The sequence below is a fragment of the Petaurus breviceps genome, unplaced genomic scaffold, assembly GCF_028583685.1.
Source record: "Petaurus breviceps papuanus isolate PSGF00001 unplaced genomic scaffold, PetGlider_PUasm1.0 90977, whole genome shotgun sequence".
NCBI lineage: Eukaryota > Metazoa > Chordata > Mammalia > Diprotodontia > Petauridae > Petaurus > Petaurus breviceps.
In genome coordinates, this window is record NW_027187391.1 from 60043175 (window position 1) to 60065536 (window position 22362).

Consider the following 22362-nt stretch of genomic DNA (forward strand, 5'->3'; position numbering starts at 1 on the left):
GAAAACCAATGGTCTCTGCATATATGGTAGTAGACCCTGGATAGTATACCCCCCCCCCCCTTCCCTATAGTATCGTTTAAAGGATAACGTGAGAACCAGACTAAAATACTTTAGAGATGACTGAATCTGATGAATGACTTGATCTCTCAAATATTTATTTCTCTTTCCTGTTTTGGCCATATTTCTTCTATTAAACAATTTAATTTTTCAAAATGATACAAAATACTCAATTTGCATTTTGTGATCTAGCTAAAAAAGCACTGTCATGGGCTTTAAAAAAAAAATCTAAGCTCTATCTCAGGCCTGTCACTAATTTTATGACTGTGTAAGTTTCAAAACTCTTCCCCGCCTCATGCCAATTTCCCCATATGTTAAACAGAAATGGTAATTTCATCAGAAAGAGTGTGAAATTTTTATAAACAAATGATTTACAAAAACAAACACTGGTTTTCTTTAGAAAGACTTAAGTTTTTTCCTCAAGTGTAAAGAATTTCATACCATGCACATTCAATCATTTTCAAAATACTTCAAAATTTTTAACTGTCTAACTTTCATGCAGGCAGAAATGAAAAGTCTTCTTAACTTTGCAGAAGCAATTAAACAAAATTTATGGGAAAGGGAAACTAAATTTGCATGCACTAGTCAACTTAAACATAATTATTAAATACAATTTGCACAGCTGTTGACTTAAATATATTATGCAAAATTTTTTGCTACTTGGTATCAAAGACCACTTTAAAAAAATTAAGATAATAGCATCTACATTATCTACAATAACAAAAACAATTAACTGTCAAGATCAAATACTTTAGAAATTTTAAAGTTACCTGCTGTAGGTCAACAATGTTTACTCGACCTTTAAAAAAAGCACAAAGTTTAAATGTCACTTTTAAATCCACATTCTAAAAAATTAGAAAAAAATTGGTAGTAAAATAGGAAACATTTTTTCCCACCTAATTTCAGCACTGTCTTATTTCCACACACAGAGGCAGTATTAATAATTATCTGTTTCACTACTGCTCAACTATATCAATAAATCCTCTTACTCAAAGTATAAAAAAAATTAAATATATACACACAATTACATATACATATACTTACATGCAGATAAAAGTTTACTTTATATTTATCCCATTTTTTATAATCACATTTATTTCCCTATATTACTCCCCCATTAATTGCCCCAGTAGGCCATCCTTTGTAACAAAGATTTTAAAGGAAGGGGAGAAAACTCTCAAAGTTCAGCAAAACCAATCAACATAACAATTATTTCTGACACTATGAGATATTCTACACCCACTGTCCCACACTCTGCAATGAAGTCAGGGAGATAAACAATAAATATATTTTCAAGACTTTGATTATGCTATACGACCAATTCATGAGATCAAATGGTACATACTAGGTCACTGAGAAAGTAGTACATTTTAACTTTTCAAAATCTCCCCAGATATTTGGTGTTAATCAGTCAAGAAGTTATCCAAAGTATCATAGTATCCAAATTATCATATCAAATTATCATAGAATCTGAGTTGGAAGGGACTTCAAAAGCTATTTGATTCAATCCTTACCTTGAAAAAGATAATATATAATAATATCCTCTGTAAAAAAGCAAACAAACAAACAAACAAAAAACCCCAACATCTACCACAAAGGGAGAACCCACAACTGCTCCTAAGGCAATACACTTCGATTGTGGAGAGCTCTGTTAGCCTGTCTTTTCCCATATGGCACAGTGGATAAAGTATTCTGCCTAGAGTTAAAAGATCTGAATTGAAATCTAGTCTCATACAATTACTAGCTACATGACCTGTGGGCAAGTCAAAGCCAGATCACTTGCCATCTGGTTTCTGTAAATTTTTTTTTTTAACAGAGGATAAGACTTTTAACTTCACTAAATTTCATTTTATTAAATCTGGCCTGATGCTCTAGCTTATCAATACTGTTTAAACCCTGAACCTGTCATTTAAAGGGTAGTATAATCCACACAGGTGATAAACATATTTTGGTAATCCAAAAACCTGTCTTCCAGGGATAGCCTCTCTTATGATAGGCTACCTCTGCTCCAGAAATATCTTTCCATCTTCCTTTTTCAAAAAGGTTCTAAAAACTGTCATTCCACATGCTAGAAATGTTCCCTGCTTTTGTAGTGGTTTAGAGGAGGCCTTCCTCTAGATAATCAATACCTAGTACTTCCTAAATTAGAGAGGAGAAATAAATTAAAAGTGCCATCTACTTGAGTGAGATTCAACTTGTCCCTATGAAACCAATGGCCATAGCCTGTGTCATCAAATGTCCCAGCTGTAACCTTTCCTGGCCTTGATAAAGAGGGGATAAATAATCCAGGCATTACACTCACTGATTATAAGGAACAGTGAAAGCCTACCCTAACTTGAGTGAGCTAAATCTAAGGGCAGCCTACTATTTCAGTGCTGAACTCCCTTCTTCCACTAACTATAACCTCAAAACCACTGTACTTGAGGTGAGCCGAACTCAAGCAAAAGGAGAGCTGGTTACAACCATCCATCCCCCTCTGGCACCTGAGACTCAATTGTAGCATTCCCTTAAATTGATTGAAACTCCTTTGTACTTTCTATCCTGAACCCTAGTTTCTTTGTTCCCATGCGTCAGCTATTCTGAACTAAAATTCACTTAATAAAGGCTTTGTGCTTTAAGTATTAGATGGTCTGATACTTTTGTAAAAGGTCTTTTAAGACCCCTAAACTGATGAAATGGACATCACATACCAACTCTGCCTTTATCTGAGTCACATAAACAGCCCAGGGTCAAGCATAGATATCTGAGGCACTCACTAGAGACCACATTCTAATCTAATATTAAATCATCAACTTGAGTTCCCTCTCTCAATGAAAATGCAGAATGGTTAGAAGAAAGCAAAGTAGCAGTTACTTTTAAATGGGACACTTAAAAAAGTCAGTCAACTGTTTATTTCATAGAACTTTCATCTCATATAACCTCTACAGACAACACTGATAAATTAGTACCAATAATAAATAGATTATTCTCAAAAACTGAGAAAGCAGCCTGCCAAAATCTTTCTATGAGACAAATTTAATCCTGATATTGAAACCAGGGGAGGGCAAAACCCAGATGGAAAACTACAGGCCAATATCATTAGTGAATATTGATTAAAAAATTTTAACAAAATCCGGACAAACTGACTACAATGACTTATCTTAGAAATCCTTCTTTATGACCAAGTAGGGCTTATACCAGAAAAACAATTAACATAATTGATCATATTTAAAGCCAAAACATCAAAGTACAACAATCATATTTGCTATAAATTCTATAAAATGTAGACATTATATACAATGAGTGTACAGTAGAACCTTTTCCCAAAAAATACAAGAGTACAAGCAAGCATAGTAAGTCTTCCTACTATTATCTGATAGCCTTCTAGGAACACTAGCAAGAGCGATCAAACAGGAGAAAGAAATTAAAGGCATAATGATAGGTAAAGAGGAGATAAAACCACCCCTATTTACTGATATGATAGTATATTCAGGAAATTCTCAGGAATCAGCAAAGATGCTATTTGTGATAATAGTTTCAGCAAAGTTGCATTCTACAAAATAAACCCTCAAAAATCAACTGCATTTCTAATATTTATATTATCATATATAAAATCCAAAAATCAATAATAGAAAGGAAAATTCCATTCTAAATCACTTCAAAGTGCAAAAAGTATCCTGAGGACCAATCTGCCAAAGCATACAAAGCACAGACATACATGCAATTACAAAGTTCTCCATAAAGAAATAGGGAACAACTTAAATAGCCAAAGGAAAACAGTGCTCATGGCTGGGCCATACTAACATAATAAATATAACAGTACTACTGATGGTGTGCTCCAGCTCCAGTCCTAAGATCATGTCTCTGGAAGCCTCCCAATTTCTCAGCAGGCCCCTGTTCTATGAGAAAACTTTCTCTTGTTGCAGAATACATTCTCTTATCAGAACAGACAGAGGGGTGCCTGGCCCAAGGATTTTTGTCCCTGGCTAGCCCAAGGACTCTCCCTTGAGCCAGATTCCCAAGGTCTCTGCCTCTGACAACTCAATCAATGTATGGTACATTCAAAACTTTCCCATCCGCATCTCCCAAAGACACCGGGACCCTTAGATTACCTAATTAGCATCCCTGGCATTCCTTTCCCATGCCCCTTTTCCATATAAACCCCAGCACTATCCTCAGTCTCTGGAAGGTTCCATAAGGACCCTTGTGTGCTTTTGCTGAAGTGTTGCAATAAACGTTTTGTCACTTGACTAAGAGAAGGCTTGAGTGTGTGAATTCATTCCAGGCAACTCTGCCTTGACATTCTTGGGGTCCTACCACCCCCAAACTTCTTCACTACTAAAGTTAATTTACATTTTTAATGCTGCACCAATCAAATTATTAAGGGGATACTTCATAAAACTTGATAGTATAACAAAATTCATTCAGAAAAACAAAAGATCTTGAATATCATGGTAAATGATGAAAAAAAACAGGGATGAAGGGGGAATAGCAATTTCAAACCTCAAACTATAAAGCAGCAGTTATCAAAACCATCCAGTATTAGAAATAGGTAGATCAAAGGTTTAGACTAGACATGGGAGAATCAGAAACAATGGAATGCAATCATCTAATGTCTGATAAAGCAGAAAAAAAAATACCTAGGAAAGAATGTCCTATTTGATAAAAAACAGAAAGACAAAAAGAAAATGTTTCTGGGAAAACTGGAAAGTGTTTTAGCAGAAATTAGGCTTAGACTGAAATCATACACCATATTCCACAATATATTCTAAATAGATAAGGGATTTTAATATTTAAGATCATATTATTAAAAAGAATTAGAAGAGAAGCAGATTATCTCCCTCTCAAAGGTATGGGTAGGAGTCATATTCTTAACCAAAATAGAGAAAGAGTCAATTATGAAAGATAAAATAGACTGCTGTCATTTAGTTGTTTCAGTAGGGTCCAACTCATTGTAAGCCCTTCTTGGGGTTTTCTTGGCACAGACACTGAAGCGGTTTGCTATTTCTTTCTCTAGCTCATTTTACAGATGAGAAATTGAGGCAAACAGGGTTAAGTGACTTGCCAAGGTCACACAGGTAGTCAGTGTCTGAAGTCAGATTTGAACTAAGGTTTGCTTGACTTCCAGGCTTGTTGCTCTACCCACTGTACCACCTAGCTGCCCTTATAAAATAGATAACTAAGATTATATAAAACTGAAGTTTCTGCACTGACAATATTAATGCACCTAATATGAAGAGGTTAGATTGAACCAATAAAACAATAAAATAAGGATTAACTATTTTAGTTTGGCATTCACAGAATCACATTAGAGGCAAATGAACCTCAAAGCTCATCTAGGTGAGAGGAGTGAAACTTGTCGTTTAAGTGAGAAATTAAACAAAATAAATAAAAATACAATATAAGTAATGTTAATTTGTGATTTTCTAAGTCAATGTGCAGCCAGCAGTAATGTTTCTATTTGAGTTTGACACCACTGATCTAGGCCAGCTTCATCATTTTACAGATAAATAAACTAAGGTCTAAATAAATGAAGTGACTACACAACTTGGAAGTGTCAGCTTGAATTTGACCCCAGGGCTTCTGACTCCAAGACCTAGGACAAGACTAGGCAATGAAGCTCTACTGAAGGTTTTTCAGCAGGGGAATAGTATGGTCAGGCCTGTGCATTAGAAATAACTATTTTGGCAGCTACAAAAAGGAAATATTGGCAATGGGGAAGTAGCGAGAGCAGTTAAGACTAAGGTAATTGTCCGGGTGAGAAGTGATGAGAACTTAAATCAGAGCAGTAGCAGAAAGAGTAGAAAGGAGAGGAAGGATATGAAACATATTGAGAGCAACCAGGATGCATACTGGATAGAGCAAAAGAACTGAAGTAAAGAATACATGAGTTCAAACCCAGCCACAAATGTTTAAGTCACTTAACCTCTGTCTACCTCAGTTTCTTCCTCTGTAAAACAGGGATAATAAAAACATCTACCTCTCAGGGTTGTTGTGAAGATAAAACAAAACATTTGTAAAGCACTCTGCAAACCTCTAAGTGGTATATGATAGCTTTTATTATTATATTGTGCAGGAAAAAGCAAAATAATTTAATAACTAATTTAATTTAGAAACTAAGAAGCTAATGAGGGAGAGGGAAAAGTCAATAATGACTGACTGGGCAACTGGAAAGTGAGGATGATAGTACTTTTAAATGAAATAGGGAAGTAAGGAAAAGCAGCAAGTAGGGGAGGGAACAGTGAATTCAGTTTTCAGAATGTAAATATTCCTCTAGTTCTCTTCAAGAAGAAATTTCAAGAAATTACAACAAATATGTATGACTAATACTGTGTTTATATTAAATATTATTTTAACTTCTTTGTGACAGTAGGAAATTCAGTTTTTTGGGAAGGAGAAAAAGCCTTGGCTATCACTACTACTAATAAAAGGGCAATAAAAATCTGAAGGGCACACTTTGGCCTTTTCTTAGAATTGTGAAAAGTATAAGTCCAAGGCTAAAAAAGTAGCTGAGAAAAGGGTTTCTTTTTTAAATTTTTTACCACTGTTTGGCTGAAATTAAAATGAAAAGCAAAGGGAAAAGGCAACATTTTTCAATCCTTGAAATGTAAGTTCTTTTGCACAGATATTGTGATATTCTTAGAATAAAATACTTTGCCAGTGAATTTATAAGGAAATAAAGCTTGGAGATGCAAAAAACATCAGAGACCATTCATCTATTCAAACCCCCTTGATTCACAAAAAAAGTTAAACCAGGTTCAGGGAGGCTGTGACTTGTCCAAACTCATAGTACATAACAAAGGTTATGAACTTTAGACTCCAAAATTCAATGTTCTTTCTACTATATTACCTCCCAGTACATTTATCTGCAGACATATAATTCACAGGTGAAAAAAAGTTATTATCATGTTCTTGACATGTTTAGTAGACTATTTTTCCAATATTACTTAAATCATTGGTTTTCTCACAATTATCAAGTAACTTACAAGTAAGATCTGTCTTATAGATAATACAGTGATAGAATGTAGTTGAATGACTTTCAGCTACAAAACAAATTAGTGAAATAAGAAAAAAAAAGCAAAGTAAATTAAAACTTAGCTTTTAAAATACACAACTATATTTACCAAGTAGATGTTATTTTGTACTTCTGTAATGATTATTTAAAATACTTTCATTATTTTCACATTTTTATTTCTACCAATAAGGTTTTTTTCAAATCATGTAACTATCACATTAGCAAATATTGAGGAAAATTTATTATAAGATCTAAATGACTATTTCATAATTACTTTTGAAATAATTTTAAAAGAGAGAAGAAAGTAAAATTTAAGGACACTTACCACCACGAACATGAAGCTCATCCCTCATTTCTCTAGCTATCTGAGCAGGAGTAATATATTCTTTACCATCAAGTGTGTGAACCACATCTAACTGTTTCTGAGCAATCAATTTAGTTACAATTTCAATGCAGTTCCGTTCTGATAACCTGTGAAAAAGAGGCAAAGATGTCCATTTAAAAAAGATATTTTGATGGACCTATAATCTCATTGGTGTTGGTACTATATTGTCCAATGCAAATCACAGGCTATCCATGTATTCTCATCCTGGAGGATTCTTGTCCATGGCCTTCCATAAATCTTCTTTAAGAGGCTCTACACCCAACATACTAGGGAAGCCTTCCTCTAAGTTTTACATTTCATTGATTCAAGTACAATTATTTGGGCTTTTCATCATTGGGCCCTTACTCTATACTATATTTGCATACTTGTCCTCAATAACTTTGATACCATGTCTTGAATAGAAATTACTTTTGTTAAGATGTACTTATAATAACAAATACTAACAATCCTGTTCTAGATAATAGCTATTAGTCTAATTTTACAATTTGAATATTTCATTATTTTTACATTCTTATTTCTACCAATAAGGTTTTTTAAAAAAAGTAACTAGTAACCCTCAAAAATAGCTAATTCAAAATTTTTAATTCTTTCAAGTAAGCTAGTTGAAATGTTTTATCATTTACTTGATCCATTTGTACCTGTCAATTCTACCATACATTTCAAATTAATTCTCTCCATAACCTGATGTTTACCTCTGTTCCCTTCATTCAAAGTAGAATGTCAAATCAAGATAAAACAATTCAAGAATAAAAAAAGATATTTTTATTTTTCCAAATATTTTGGATAATTGTAGGGGAAAAGGAATTTCTGTTCAGTTTATCTGAAAATACAAATTGTCCCCAAAATTAAAAGTGTACATTATATGTTCTTATATTTTATGTCACCCAGTATGTAGAAAACTCAAGTCTAATAATACTGTTCATGTTTTAATTACCTAAGCAATTTCTGAGTCCTTAGGTATTTACAGCATTGCTAAGTAGATTATTTAGGGCTATAGGCTTTCCACCTTCAATATTATTACTAACTAGCTACGTGAGCTTGGTAAAATTATTTAATCATCTGTGACTCAATTTTTTGAGTTCATAAAAACAGAAAAGTAAATTTGATTCTATTACATCAAAGGTTTTTAGCTTGGGAATATTGAACTTTTGTTACAAAAATATTTTGATAACTATATTTCAAAAAATTTATTTCCTTGGTGATGTTTTATATATATCATATATATAAAAAGGATACATTTTAATATATTCTACATTAATGTATTTAGATATCTATGTTTATCTGTTATTAATAATATTAACAAAAATATATTTTTAAAACATCATTCTGAGAAGAGGCTCACAGGCTTCAACAGAAGGACAAAAGAACCCATGACAAAAATCTGGAAAGCAGGCATCCGACCTCTGGTTGAAGACCCCCCACTGTGAGGCTTCTGAGCCAAGCCCACTTAGGTGCCCCCTTCACACCAAATCTAAATTTGCCTCAGTCAATTCCACCAGCATTGCTCCTACTTTTGCTATCTGGAGACAAGCAGAACAAACGTCATCCTTTTTCCCCTTAATGGCCCCTCCGGGCCTCAGTTTCCTTATCTGTACAGTTAAGAGAGCCTAAATCTCCTACAAGGCCACTGCTTCCAGTGCCCAGTCCCATGATGCTTTTCTTTGAAGCAGCTCGGTTGGAGTGGTGAAAAGAGGGACGGTTGTAAGAGACAAAAGGCATAGACTGGAGGCTGGGCTTGGATACTCAAGCCTTTCTGACAGTTGGTCTCTTTAATTCTAACATAAGGGCAAAAGCAATTATATTCGTAAGACTGCTTTAGGGAAAGTACTTCTTGTTGTTGAGTTGTTTTACTCCTGTGACTCTCCATGACCCCATCTGGGGTTTTCTTGGCAAAGATACTAGAAAGGTTTGTCATCTTCTCCAGCTCATTTTACAAATGAAGGAAACTTGAAGCAAAAAAGATTAAGTGACTTGCCCAGGGTCACACAGCTAGTAAGTAAATGTCTGAGGCCAGATTTGTATTCAGGAAGATGAATCCAGGAAGATGCACTTTACCCACTGCCCCAGTGCAGATGAATTACTACTATTACTATTATGGCTATTTATTATTGTGTCATTTTGTCCATTACACACACAGGTCTGGAAGGAAACTTTTACAGTACTCGAGCGCGCAGAGACAACAGTCAATGACGTAACTGGACCCTCCCCCCACCCCAGGTGAAATGACAGGTGTGAACGTGGCGGGGTAGGGGAGTAAAGGGGAGAGAAGGGCCCCAAAGCGGCCTCCAGACCCACTAGCGGACGGCCTGAGACCGGGCCGTACCGAGGGCCAGCGGGGTCCCAGAGGCAGGGTCGGGGGAGGTGGGACCCCGGCGGCCCAGACGTTGACGCGAGCCGAATTTGGGGAGCTTCCTGTAATAGGAGAGCGGGGATGAGGGTCAGGGTCAGAGTGTGCACCTCTGCGTGGTCTCTGCGAACTGCGCCCTCTGGAAGTCGGCTGCCAACCGCCGGATTTCATCCCACGCCTCCGCCATAGCGGCCGCGGCGCTGGTCCCGCCCGGTTCGGCTCTGCCCGACCCACCGCAGCAACCGCTGACACGTCAGCCCAATTCTACAGCCGCCGAGCAGGACAGACCGCGCCGAGGGACAAACACTTCCGCTCTAACAAGCGCGCGCAGTCTAGTGGGGAAGAAGGCGGGGAGGGAAGGAAAGGCGCGGGGAGGGCCTGGAGGGAGGGCCTGGAGAGAGGGCGGGCCGGATCTCACGTGTGCACGGCTCGGCCCGCCCCTCCCCGGCGCTGGGAAGGAGGCGTCCGGGCGCCGCTGAGTATTTGTGGGTCGCTTAAAACGTCGGGGTATGGTTTTGGAAGAAGCGAATTTTAATGCTGTGCTGTAGGCTTTCAAACTCAAAATATCCGAAACAGAACTTATCCACCCCCTCGGCACCAAACCCTAACTTCTTCTTTCCCAACTTTCTTATTTCTGTTGAAAAGACCACACCTGTCACCCACGTGGGCAATCTAGGCGTCATCTTTAAAGCTTTTTTTTCTTTTAATTTAATTTTATTTTTTGGTGAACTTATAAAAAACCAAACATTCAAGAATGAAAATTTTTTTTCCTCTTTTTGGATAATTATCAGGGGCTGGAATTTGTTCAGGCTGTCTTAAAAAAAGTAAGGCAACATAATTAATAATAAGCACTCATACTGCCTTAACTATGTGCCAGGTGCTTTACAAGTACTACCTCATTTGATCCTCACAACAACCCAAAGAGGTAGGTACTATTATTATCCCTACTTTAAGGATCCAGAAATAGGTAAACAGGTTAATTGACTTGTCCAGGGTCACACAGCTAGTAATGTCTGCCTCTCGGATTTTGAACTGAGGTCTTCCAGACTTCAGGCCCAGCTTTCTATCCACTGCACCATCTAGCTTTGCTTGTCACAAAAATCTTAGGTTTTATATAAAAAAGACCCGACAGCAACAATAATAATAGCTTTTATATAAATATATATATGTAATATAAATATATATATATATATATATTTATAATATGTGCCAGGCACCGTGCTAAGCTCTTTACAATTATTATCTCATTTGATCCTTACACCACCCCAGGGAGGTAGATGCCATTATTATCCCCATTTTACAGATCAGAAAACTGAGGCAAACAGGTTAAGTGACTTGCCCAAGGTCACACACAGCTAGTAAATGTCTGAGGCCAAGAATTTCAACTCAGATCTTCCTGCTCTCTGTCCACTGTACTATTCAGTTTTGCATGGCCCAGAAGCCTTAATGCTTATACAAAGATCAAGAGGATCATTTGAGAAAAGGAAGGAAGGAAGGAAGGAAGGAAGGGAGGGAGGGAGGGAGGATTTTCAAGTCTTCACTCTCTCTCACCCCTCCCATCCAATCAGTTGTTAAGTCTTGTGGATTCTACCTCCCATCTGTCTGCCTTTTCTCCAGGGACAAGGCTACAAGCCTAGTTTAGGTTCTATTTGCTAGGATTATTGTAATAATCTCCTACTTGGTTTCCCTGGCTTAAGGTTCTCTCACATTCCAATTATTCTTGATAGAGCTTACAAATGGTATTTTGAAAGCACAGGACTGACCATGGCTTGCCAAAATTATTTTGTATTTCTTAGATATATATTTGGAATTGGTTTATATGCTTAACATGCTTCCCCATCAGAATGAATATTACCTCTTTGCAAATTATTTTCTTTGTATCCAAAGTGCCTAGCACAGTGCCTGAAACATAGTGGGCATTTAATAAATGCTTTCTAGATTGATACCCTCAATAATGAAAAACTGCAATAATTAATCAACAGCTACCCTTTCAGTGTCCCAGAATGTGCAAGACACTATTATCAGAACTTAAGACTGCTCCATGTCTAAAATGTATCTGAAACTATAGGAGGTTCAACAACAGAAGAAATTTCATAAAGTATCACAGATCCCTATTTTTGGACTACAGTGGAATGCACATATATACTGCTTACAGAATAATGGTAGCATACCAGTGTAGAGTGTCGAGCCTCAGAGAGTTAGTACAGCCTTTTTGGTCAAATGGATCATTGTCAATGAAGATAGAAATTACCTAAAACTATCTTACTGGTAAGTTATTTATACATGGTTGAATAATCTGGATACAAGTACAAAACAGAATTCTTTGAAATGTTTGCTCATGTTATCTGCCATCTCTCTTTATTTCACTCTCTATGAAAAATGGCCTTTTTCATTTAATGCTAATAATAATGAAGGTTTATATTGATAAGATTTGGGTGGCCTTTTCCCCATCATGCTGAAAAGGAAAGGATAAAGGCTGATGCATGCACAGGAGGAGAAAAAAAATTTCTTGTGTGTTGCAAGAGCAAAAGATATACAATAACAAAATTCTAAGTGAAAAAGGAAAAACTATAATATATACAAAAGAAATGAAGGATACTAGATGTGGTCCATGTAGGCTATGGGCCTATTCTCTCAACCTGACCAGTGCTCAGAATGTGGATAGCTACATTCACTCCCTAGACTTCTGGGGGTATCCCTTAAGGGTAGAAGCATTATTCTAATACTTTTAGTTTGGGTCCCCATTCTAGTATCCCCCACCCCAATATCAATCACCACTTAATATCTTCACAATTTCATTGATAATATTGATTAGCATACCACTACTAATTTAACCTGTTCATATCTTGATGGGGGAGGGGGAGGGGTTTATGGGCAGTGCCATGGTTGCTTAAATGAATATGTATAAGTTTGATGGGGTGATCTCCATATAAGGCCATGGGGGTGATCACCATATGAGGCCATAAATGTAAAACTGCGATGTGATTGGCTCGGATTCGCTATATATTTTCTTGTGTGAGAGGGCGCTCTCTCTCTCTCTCTCCCTCCGCCATGTAACTGTTGAAGAATAAACCACCCCGCTTCACTCCTCCGCCTTCTGTCTGGTGTTTTTTCCCCGTGAGGGGCCGGTGACGACCGAAGACCCGGGATGGGTAAGTGAGAGGGCCGTGGGGCTAGTCGTCTAGATCTGTTGTGAAGGCAAACGCCCGCAACAATATCTCCTCAATTTTGAATAACCAATGATAATCAATTATATTTTACAAAAGGGATATCTACCTAGAAGACAGAGCACGAACAGAAGTTATAAACACACTTCCATGAACTGGGGTGGGGTAGGTGAAGTATACCTCAAAACCTCAGTCCCTTTGAAGTTTGGGCTCAAACTTAAAGCATTTGCTTTAAATCATTTAAATCATTTCCCCACTAAATTCACTTACAGGAACAATATTGCTGTTGGATAACTTGTCTCCTTGCTTGTAGGACAAGGGATCTTGGCTTCCAGGTCTATCTACTGCTGGGCTTGGTTAAGCAGGTTGCCCCTTAGGAATGTAGTGACTACAGCTTCTGGCGAGCCATCTTAGCTCTTTCAACCTTTTGAAGCTCACAAAGTCCCTATTATGCTTACAATCTTCCTTCTTCTAACAACAGGAAAAATAAACACAACAGGGAAAGAACCAGCATAGTCACTACATGTTTCAGCCCACATTGTGCTTGGGGAGGGAGAGATTCCTACCCCACCAGGAGGCCCACATCAATTCTTGCCCTGTTTGACAACCAGGGCTAAATTTCACCACTTAGTGCTTTAATTATGCACAATCACTCCCAGCTCAGAAGTCCATCAAAAGACTGTCATCATGAAAAGCCAACGGGAAATAGAGAATATCAAACGTGTCCAGAAGAAAGCCACCAAGCATCAGTATGGGTCTTTAGCCCACACTCCCAGGACTAAAATCTCTATTTCCAGTTCCCTGTTACATATGGAATAGAATGGGCAGGTATATGCTAATGATTATAGATCTTAAAAGAAATAGATGATTGTAATGGGAATGTAAATTTTTAAGATCTTACCTGCCCCTAGGCTAAAGTGCACCTGGAGTCTGGGGTGGGAGGCTTGTTTTTCAGTAGATACTTCTTGATTGGCCAGTGAGTCAATAAGGTTGTTACATTCTCTGAGCCAGGAGAAGGCTATATAAGCCCTGATGTGTAGCTTTGTTTCGGGGCTCACTTTGAGAAGGGTTCTGTGATATGATGAGATAAAACTCTGGAAAGCTGTTGTCCAGAGGGGCCCCCCCCCCCCGCACTTTGCAACCCAGATGTTGTTTGGTATGGGTGTAATGGTTTGACAGTTTGGAAATCTGTCTACTTGATCTGTTTCTCTGTCTTGATAATTCTGTCTGTGTATTCTGAAGTTCGGGGTGCTGACCTTTTCCCCCTGAACTAGGTAAATGATACATATTTGACTGATTAAAGTAAGCTTGTTAACCCATTTTGAGTTGCTTTCCTTTATCAAAGCAGATCTAAAAACCTGTGTTGGCAGACACCCTGGGGAAGCTGGGGTGCTTGCCACTACAATGATTGACCACAAGAAAATATGTAAATTACTGAAAGAAACAAAACAATTTAAATAGTTCAGTCTTAGAGGAATAAATAAGATCAAGGAATAACCTCATGGAACAAAACAAACAGCAAAAACAAAACCTGCCCAAATGCTGTCCAAAAGCAGAATGGGCTGCCTCAAGAGGTTATTGGTTCCCACTCTACGAAGTCTTCAAGAAGAAACTGGACAGGTGTGTTATTGTAGGGAGTCCTTTCTTTTATGGAATGTATGAGAAGGCTGGTGAAACTTTTCAATTCTCGTGTTCTGTGATTCAGTGATTCTGAAACAAAGATCTAAAAAAGAAAGAGAAAAAAAAGTTCAACCAACACCTCACCTGTGTATTCTATACTCATGTGCCCTACCTTTTCAAAGAGAGGAGGGAGGTTATTTTTCTAAACTCTCCTCTGGCAATACTCTTCTTTGCTTTTCCGATGTTTCATAGTTTGAAAATGGTGTGTCCTGTCACTCTCTTCCCTAAAATCCAATCTCCACAATACACGTTGAAATAATCTTCCCCTTTCTATTCCTATTGTCACCATTTTAGTATAGTCCTTCATTGTCATTCCCTTGGACTATTGCGGCGATCTCCTGTTTGGCTATCCTGACCTCATTCTGACTCTCCTCCTTTTATCAAATTGCTATCAGATTAATATTCCTTAAACACAAATATGATCATGTAATTATACTGCTCAAAAACCTTCCATAGCTCTCTATTTCTTACTAAAATAAGCTCCAAAGTCCTTAGTCTAGCATTTCAGGGAAATGTAATGTATATTTTTTGGTCACCAAATGGTACCAATAGTCAAATGACTCCATTGAGGTAGTAGTTGTAAATTTGCTGTGGACGTCACAGGGTATATTTCAAATCAAGCTGAGAGAAGAGAACTCTTAATTGCTGCATTAGAGAAAAACAATTGTAATAGCTGACATTCACACAACATTGTAAAGTTTGCAAAGTGTTGTCCTCATAACCACTCTGTGAGGTAGGTTTCTACTACATAAGAGGTTAAAGGCTTTGAAAATATATTAAAATATTGTCCAAATATCCCTTCAACTGAACCCCAATCCAGCAGGTTTGGGGAAATGAAATTAATGAAACTGTGTAAGTTGGCCAGACCATTACCAAGCCTGGAGGGCGCTCAGTTTTCCTTAGTGAGATTGGGAGACACTCTTCCATTAGTTACTCCTGTGAAGGGGTTCAAGCTGTATACTTCCTAGAGTTTCAGCTTTATACCCTGGCCTCCCACAACTGGTTTAAGACACCTGTCCTATAAAGTAATCATCTTAAGAGCCTGTTAATGTACCACAAGAAGCTCTCTTTTATTTTTCTCCCTAATGGAGACTACTAGTGTCCTCCCAAGGAAAATATATAGACAAACTCCTTTAGCAGAATGTTGGCTAGCACTGATCTGATAACCCAGATTTCTGGTTCATCTAGCAGTACAGGTGGCAGGCTGGAATGGGAAGACTCACGGACCATGTCTATTATATAATCATGAGCAGAAAACTCAGAACTCACTGTATTTTCTGGAGAGTTCTAGTCTGGTAACTGTTCCTCTTGTAAAGAGTGATCCAAAGCATTTTTAGAAACAGAAGAGAAAACATCACATAATACCCCAAATGATCTAGGCAAGATAGGAACTTGAAATGCCAGCCAATGAGATGTTGATAGCAATGAGAAAGACAAAGAGCTGGTTTCTTACCTGGATCTACAACGACCATGCCTTCCTCATACTTAGCCTTATTGAGAAGGGCTGTCATCCATGAATCAATGAGTTTCACCACTGTTACTGAGTATAGGGATACTCTTCTTCATAGGATGTGGCCAAATGTTGATTGGACCTTACAGAAAAAAACCTTCAAGGTCTTCCTGAAGTAGGCTGTTTTATGTCATGTATGGGGTGACCTATTGGTCAACTGCCCAGAAAACCATGAGAAAACAAATGGCACTTTGAGCTGGTTATTGGGATCTGAGTTCTAGGAAAAATTAGATACAGGATTTGAACGGCATTTGTTTCTGATTATGTGCTTCTGGACTGCACTGATTTTTTGGCATGCCAGGAGAATTTCTCATATGATCTGATGAGATAGGCTGAGGAAAAGAAGTCTCTTCTTGTTGCTCCTGGAGCTAGATTTATTTCAGAGGGTTGCTAAGTGACTTTGCAGGGTTACCATCCTTGTGGTGTAGCTGGAAAAGACCAGCCTGCAGGTTTGAGTGGCCCCTCTTGGAGTTTCTTGGAATCTGTTTCAACTTCCATTGCACGTAAATTAAGCCACCGCATGCTCTGTAACTATTGGCTAAAGTAATAAGGCAGGACGTCCCGCCTAGAGGTAGGTATATGAACTCAAGTTGAATCCTTGTGCCAGAAATCAGCAGGAGGCATTCTGGGAAATGTAGTTCTAAGGCAAGCCGAATAGGAAATCATCAAAAGCTGCAGCACACAGGACGATAAAACAATTTAATGAAAACAGATATCAAAGAACAGCATGAGTAAACAGAATTTAGGTCAAGGGCTAATCCCACTAGAAAAATCTCCAATATAATTTCCTTTTAGAAATCATAATACTTTAAATAGGATAGTAACATAAACTTCATTTTAAAAAAGCATCATAGCCACAAAAATTGAACAGGATTTTTATGTAGTTGTGGTCATTTAAAATTCTAACCATGGTAAGAATAACAACAAATGATTCCTAGTAAGAATGCTTTCAAAATAATCTGGTTGCCTCATTTACATAGTTAAGTATTTTTCTGTCTTGTTTTAATAACATTTCTTTTGCAAACATGGGAGCAGAGTAGGATAATATTGGAAGTGGCAAAGTCTTTGGTATTATAAAAGCAATAGAAAACTGGGGCCAAATTCAAGGTAAGAAGTTTGGGGCACAGCTAGTATAGATAGATGATTGCTTTGCTCTACATTGTAATGATTGAATGAAACTTTTTCCCCATATATTAACTCCATCATCCCTGAAGAGAGTATAATGAGCTATCTGGTTGAATTCTTGTTCAGTTAATTCATCATTTTTACAGTTCTTGAGTCCATGCTTCTTCCTCTTGTCCACAAGGATGACTGTGTCAAATGTCTTGCCAAATCAATGAAGTAAAAATCCCTATGGGATTCCTTGATCTACCCATAATCCTATAAAAATATGCTAACCCTCATTGGCTCCTAATAATTCCTTTCTTTTCCTGAGTGTTCACTTATCTGTTTAATAATCAATTATAGAATTTTACTAGGGATCCATGCTAAATTGACTGATCTTTAATTTCTGGAATCTACTTAACCTGACATTTTGAAAATCAGGATAATATTTACCCATTTCCCACATTCTGGAATCTTTCTCAAATGCTAGGGTTCCTCAAAGATTAATGACATCTAAAAGTTCTTTCTGTACCTTGGTATGAAATTTACTTGGTCTGAGATTAAATTAATTCTTAATTCTGCAGCAAGAATGAGGGATAACCACCAGTAGATTGCCCATGTACTCCACTGGCATCCTCGTGCTATGGCAAGAAAACAAAGAAGATTCCTAGAATGTGGGTTTGTTCCATCCCCCAATCCCTCACCCCCATCATGAATTTATGGGAGGATGTGGACAGTAGTTGTCCAGGATGGGCAATTGTCTATGGGTTGTTTCCTGCATCGTTAGAAGTGACATTCACTAATAAGGTCACAAATTCATTTGTACATTTGAGCTAATGTTCTTTTTACTATCTCTATAACTAACCTGAGCTTTAATTAAATCGTTTTTAAAATTCAGTTTTATTTTATTCTCAGTTCCATATTCTCTACCTCTCCTTTTCTTCTCCCCCATGGTGGTGCTGGTTTTATTTACCTTTTCTGTTTTGAAGATCATGTATCATGATGGAGAAGACTGAAACAGAATAGGAGCTGTGTATTTCTGCTTTTTTTTTTGTTGTTGTTGGGGGGAAGGCAGGGCAATTGGGGTTAAGTGACTTGCTTAAGGTCACACAGCTAGTTAAGTGTGAAGTATGTGAGGTTGGGTTTGAACTCAGGTCCTCCTGACTCCAGGGCCAGTGATCTATTCACCTCGCCACCTAGCTGTCTCAGTATTTCTGCTTTGACTCCTTTATCTTTTGGCATTATACTAAATATACAAGGAATGATCCATCCTTTCTTTGTTCTTCCAAACTCTCTGTTGTTTTTCACATGTGTTAGCTAATTCTAGGCTTAGGCCTTTCTACTGTTATTTTTATAAGTCTAGAATATTCTTTTGCTTTGTTTCAGGTTAAGTGCTACTGTTTTCATCTTTTATCCTGTCTTTTTTTTTTTTAAATCTGAGCTTATTAGTGAACTGTTATTTGAATTTCTTCAGCTACCACCCTCTTTTTTATCAAACCTAGATCTCTTATGATTATGTTCATTTTGTATGGAGTAGTGTGTTGTATGTGTGTGTGTGTGTTAGCAACACAGTGTTTGAGAATTGGGTTGCAAATAAATTTAGCATTCTTTGTTCCTGAAGCTTCCTAAGTATTCTTGTGTTTCCAAGGGAGCAAAATCCTCTGCCACTGGTTTTATTTTTTCTCCAGCTCTCTCCAGTGTTGCAACAAGAGCCAGACCTATTTAGCTCCAGGCACCACTTGTATTCCTATGTATCCTTCTCCTCCTCTCCGGCAAAATGACAAAAAGCAGTATCACAGAGGAACAAGTTAATGTTCTTAGTCAGTGCTGTGGGTCTGTTCCCACAGGACCTCAAGTTCTTCTATTTCATCAATTAAATGTGATTTAAAGGAAAGTGCTGCCAACTCCTATCACTGCAGAGGCAATGGTGTGTTGCTGAGGTCCTCTTCATCAAAGGAATACAATATATTCTCAAGAAATATACTACCTGCCAAATGAAGGGGAAAATATAACAAAATGATCAATATCTTTAGTACCAACTTGAATCTTGCTTTCTTTACTAAATTTACTATTAAACACACCGAGATTATTTGTCTTAAAGGAACACAGAGCTTGCCACAGATGTTATATTAATAGCAGTAGCCATGATAGCATCTGGGAGTTGTCAGGACACATCTGGCACCCCCAAATCCATCCTCCTAGATTTCATTCTGAGGAGATTTTAATGTTAAAATTAAGGGTAGGTAGCCTCTTCTTTAGTCTATTTGAAAGGCAAAAGTATCTTTGAAGTTACAGATGTGAAAGTGAAGTCAACAATCATTTTTAAGCACCTATCCTGTTCCAGGCACAATGCTAATTTCTGGGGATACAAAGAAAGAAAAAAAAACAGTCTGTTCTCTCAAAGAGCTCACAGTCTAATGCAGGGTCAGTTGTACTTCAACAGCCATCCTTTTGGTCTTATCTTTGCTTCAACGCAGGAGATTCGATTGTACTCTAAAATGTATGTCCAGACTTTCATTTGACTGATTTGTTTACATGCAAGATATTTAAGATCTGCCTCATTCCTCTTGCCTAATAATTGTTTGTGAAGGCAAGAAGAGTCAAGGGCCTGAGAGTTCTTTTGGACGCTAGACTAGATGATCTTGAAAATTTTAAGATTCTGTGACTTTTCTTTTTCTAGATAAAATGCATCACAGTCAATCAATAAACATTTGTTAAGTGAGTATTATGGGTCAGATTTCGTGCTAAGCTCTGGGCATACAAAGAAAGATAAAAACTAGTGCCTGCATCAAGTTTAATCTAGGAAGGCAGTTTGCTTTTTTGAGCATGCAAAGCTATTCAACTACCATCACTGTCATTATTAGCAATGATATAAAAAAGGAGACCCTGAGCAGGCACAATTTGAGTTATCTATCTTAGTATAGCGCAGTTTGAGTTATTAGAGGAGTTCTCAAGTGTATTTTATCTTTGAAAAAAGTTTTATTGAATCCCTTTGTCATTATATCATAATAATTTATGGATTTAATCCTTCCTCTACTCCTCCTCCCTAATAGAACTTGTCCTTATAGGAAAGAAATGCAGTTAAACAAAAGTGACTGCCACCAAAACTGTTTTGGGCAACATATACAATATTTCATGCCCATAGCCCTAAATCTCTGTACGTGTGAGATGTGTGTATCATCATCTGTTCTCTAGTATGAAGACTAGTCAGATGTGTAATCAGAATTTCTGCTGTTGTTTAGTGTTTTCATTCACATTATTTAAGTATTGTGTTTATCGTTTTCCATGTCTGCTTTCTTTACTCTGTTTCAGTTCATACAAGTTGCTTCATGTCTCTGAATGTTTCACACTTCTTTCTTAAGGTACACTAGTATTTTTTTTTTATATCTTTGTCCACATTTTATCCACCATTCCCCCAACATGTTTAATTTCAGTTGTCATTGGGATATCCAGTTTGAAATATCTCACAGACATTTTTATTCAGATCTAAGTAAAAGGAAAAAGTTCAGAGGATGAATAATTGTGTAAGACCCACTATCTCCACCTCAGAAGTTCCACACATGGGGGCATGGGGTGATATAAGACCTAAGAAATCATTATTGTATAACATTCATATCTAAAAGAGAGAAACCTGATGAGATATTGGCCTCTGGTATTAAAATGGTGGGTTATCTAGATGTCAAGTACAGGAATGTACTACTTTGTCATAATAATTATTACAAAGACATAATAACCAGGATTTTTAATTTTTTCATAGAATATAACAGTAATTGCTTTTGATTTTTCAATTCATTGTTGTGTCTATTAGTTCATCTGATCATAACAACACCCTACTTCTTCCCTCCCTCAGTATATAGGTTCTATTGCTTCCATTTTATAGAATAAAATTGGCATAGAGATATTAAATAATTCGGTTTAGGTGATTTAGATAGTTGGTGGCAGAACCAGGAAGCATGGTGGCAGTAACATGGGATTTAGAGTCAAAGGCTTGAAATTTAGCTCAGCTACTTATTAGCTGTATATATTACAAGTCACTTAACCTCTGGTCTCATTTTCCTCATCTACAAAATGAGGGGCTTGAGCCAGAATCAATTTAATTAGCATTTACTAAGTGCTTCTCTGATCTATTCAATAAACTTCAGTGGCTCCCTATTGCCTCTAGAGAAAAAGATAAACTTCTCTGTTTGGCTTTTAAAGTCTTTTATATCTTGACCCTAACTCACCTTTCCAGTATCATTACACATTACTCAACCTCACCATATTCTGTTGTCTAGTCAAACTGGGTTTCTCTGTTCATTACACAGAGCAGTCCATCTTCTATATAAGTGCATCTACATTGGCCTTGCCCCCATGCCTTGAAATTCTCTTATCACCTTGACAGGACATGCCAAGACTACTCCTCTCTTTTCTTACTATAAGGAGACACATTGCTTTCCAGAGCTAAGGCCCAGCAAACAAGCTGTGCCCTGAGCTTGGCATAACAACAATCCTTTCATTCACCCTCTGGATGAACTCTACTGTAGTCAAGTCACAGAATTGGTTCAAACCAACCCCAGGTGGTCCCTGAACTTGGACAAGTACCTACAGGAGCCATGTTCTGGTCATGAAACCCTACAATGAATAGATTTATTGTCAGTAGACAAACTTGCCTCATTGTTGCTGTTACATCTCACTGCTATGTTACAACTCTGCTTGATTCTTTGTCCAGACACAGCTATATATATATATCAAGAATTAGCCTCCTGGACTTGGGTCTTCTAGGTCTTAGAGGAAACCTCAGTAAGTATGTCTGCTCCAACAGAAAAAAAGTATTTTTTGCCTATAATCTCTGTGAGCTCTTTGGGTTTATTTCATTCTATTTTTTAGAGTTAATAGTTGATGTACAACTACTGCGGCTCTTTGGTCATTTATTTTCAGGGTTTGACAACATCCACCTCATAGAATCTCCTACTTCCTTTGATATTTAACTCAAGCTCTATCTTCTACATAGACTTTTTCTGATTCCCTCCAATTACTAGTGTTCCTCCTGCCTTAACTACTTTAGGTTTATTTTCTATCTATTTTGTGAATATTTATATAAGTAAATGTTGTCTAAAGCTCATTGAGAGCAGAGACTGT

General features: G+C 37.3%; 1 protein-coding gene across 2 annotated transcripts in view; it reads right to left on the minus strand.

Annotated features, from left to right (window-relative positions):
* UFL1 (UFM1 specific ligase 1) overlaps positions 1-10135 on the minus strand; it is a 44284-nt gene extending 34149 nt beyond the window's left edge. For both annotated transcript variants that reach the window (XM_069077208.1, XM_069077209.1), the window contains exons 1-3: positions 9894-10135; positions 7377-7522; positions 828-856 (exon numbers count right to left, since the gene is read on the minus strand). In XM_069077208.1, coding sequence (XP_068933309.1) covers positions 828-856; positions 7377-7522; positions 9894-9970 — 252 coding nt within the window. In that variant the 5' untranslated portion in view covers positions 9971-10135. The remainder of the gene's footprint in view (positions 1-827; positions 857-7376; positions 7523-9893) is intronic.
* Between the last annotated feature and the right edge of the window lie 12227 nt (positions 10136-22362).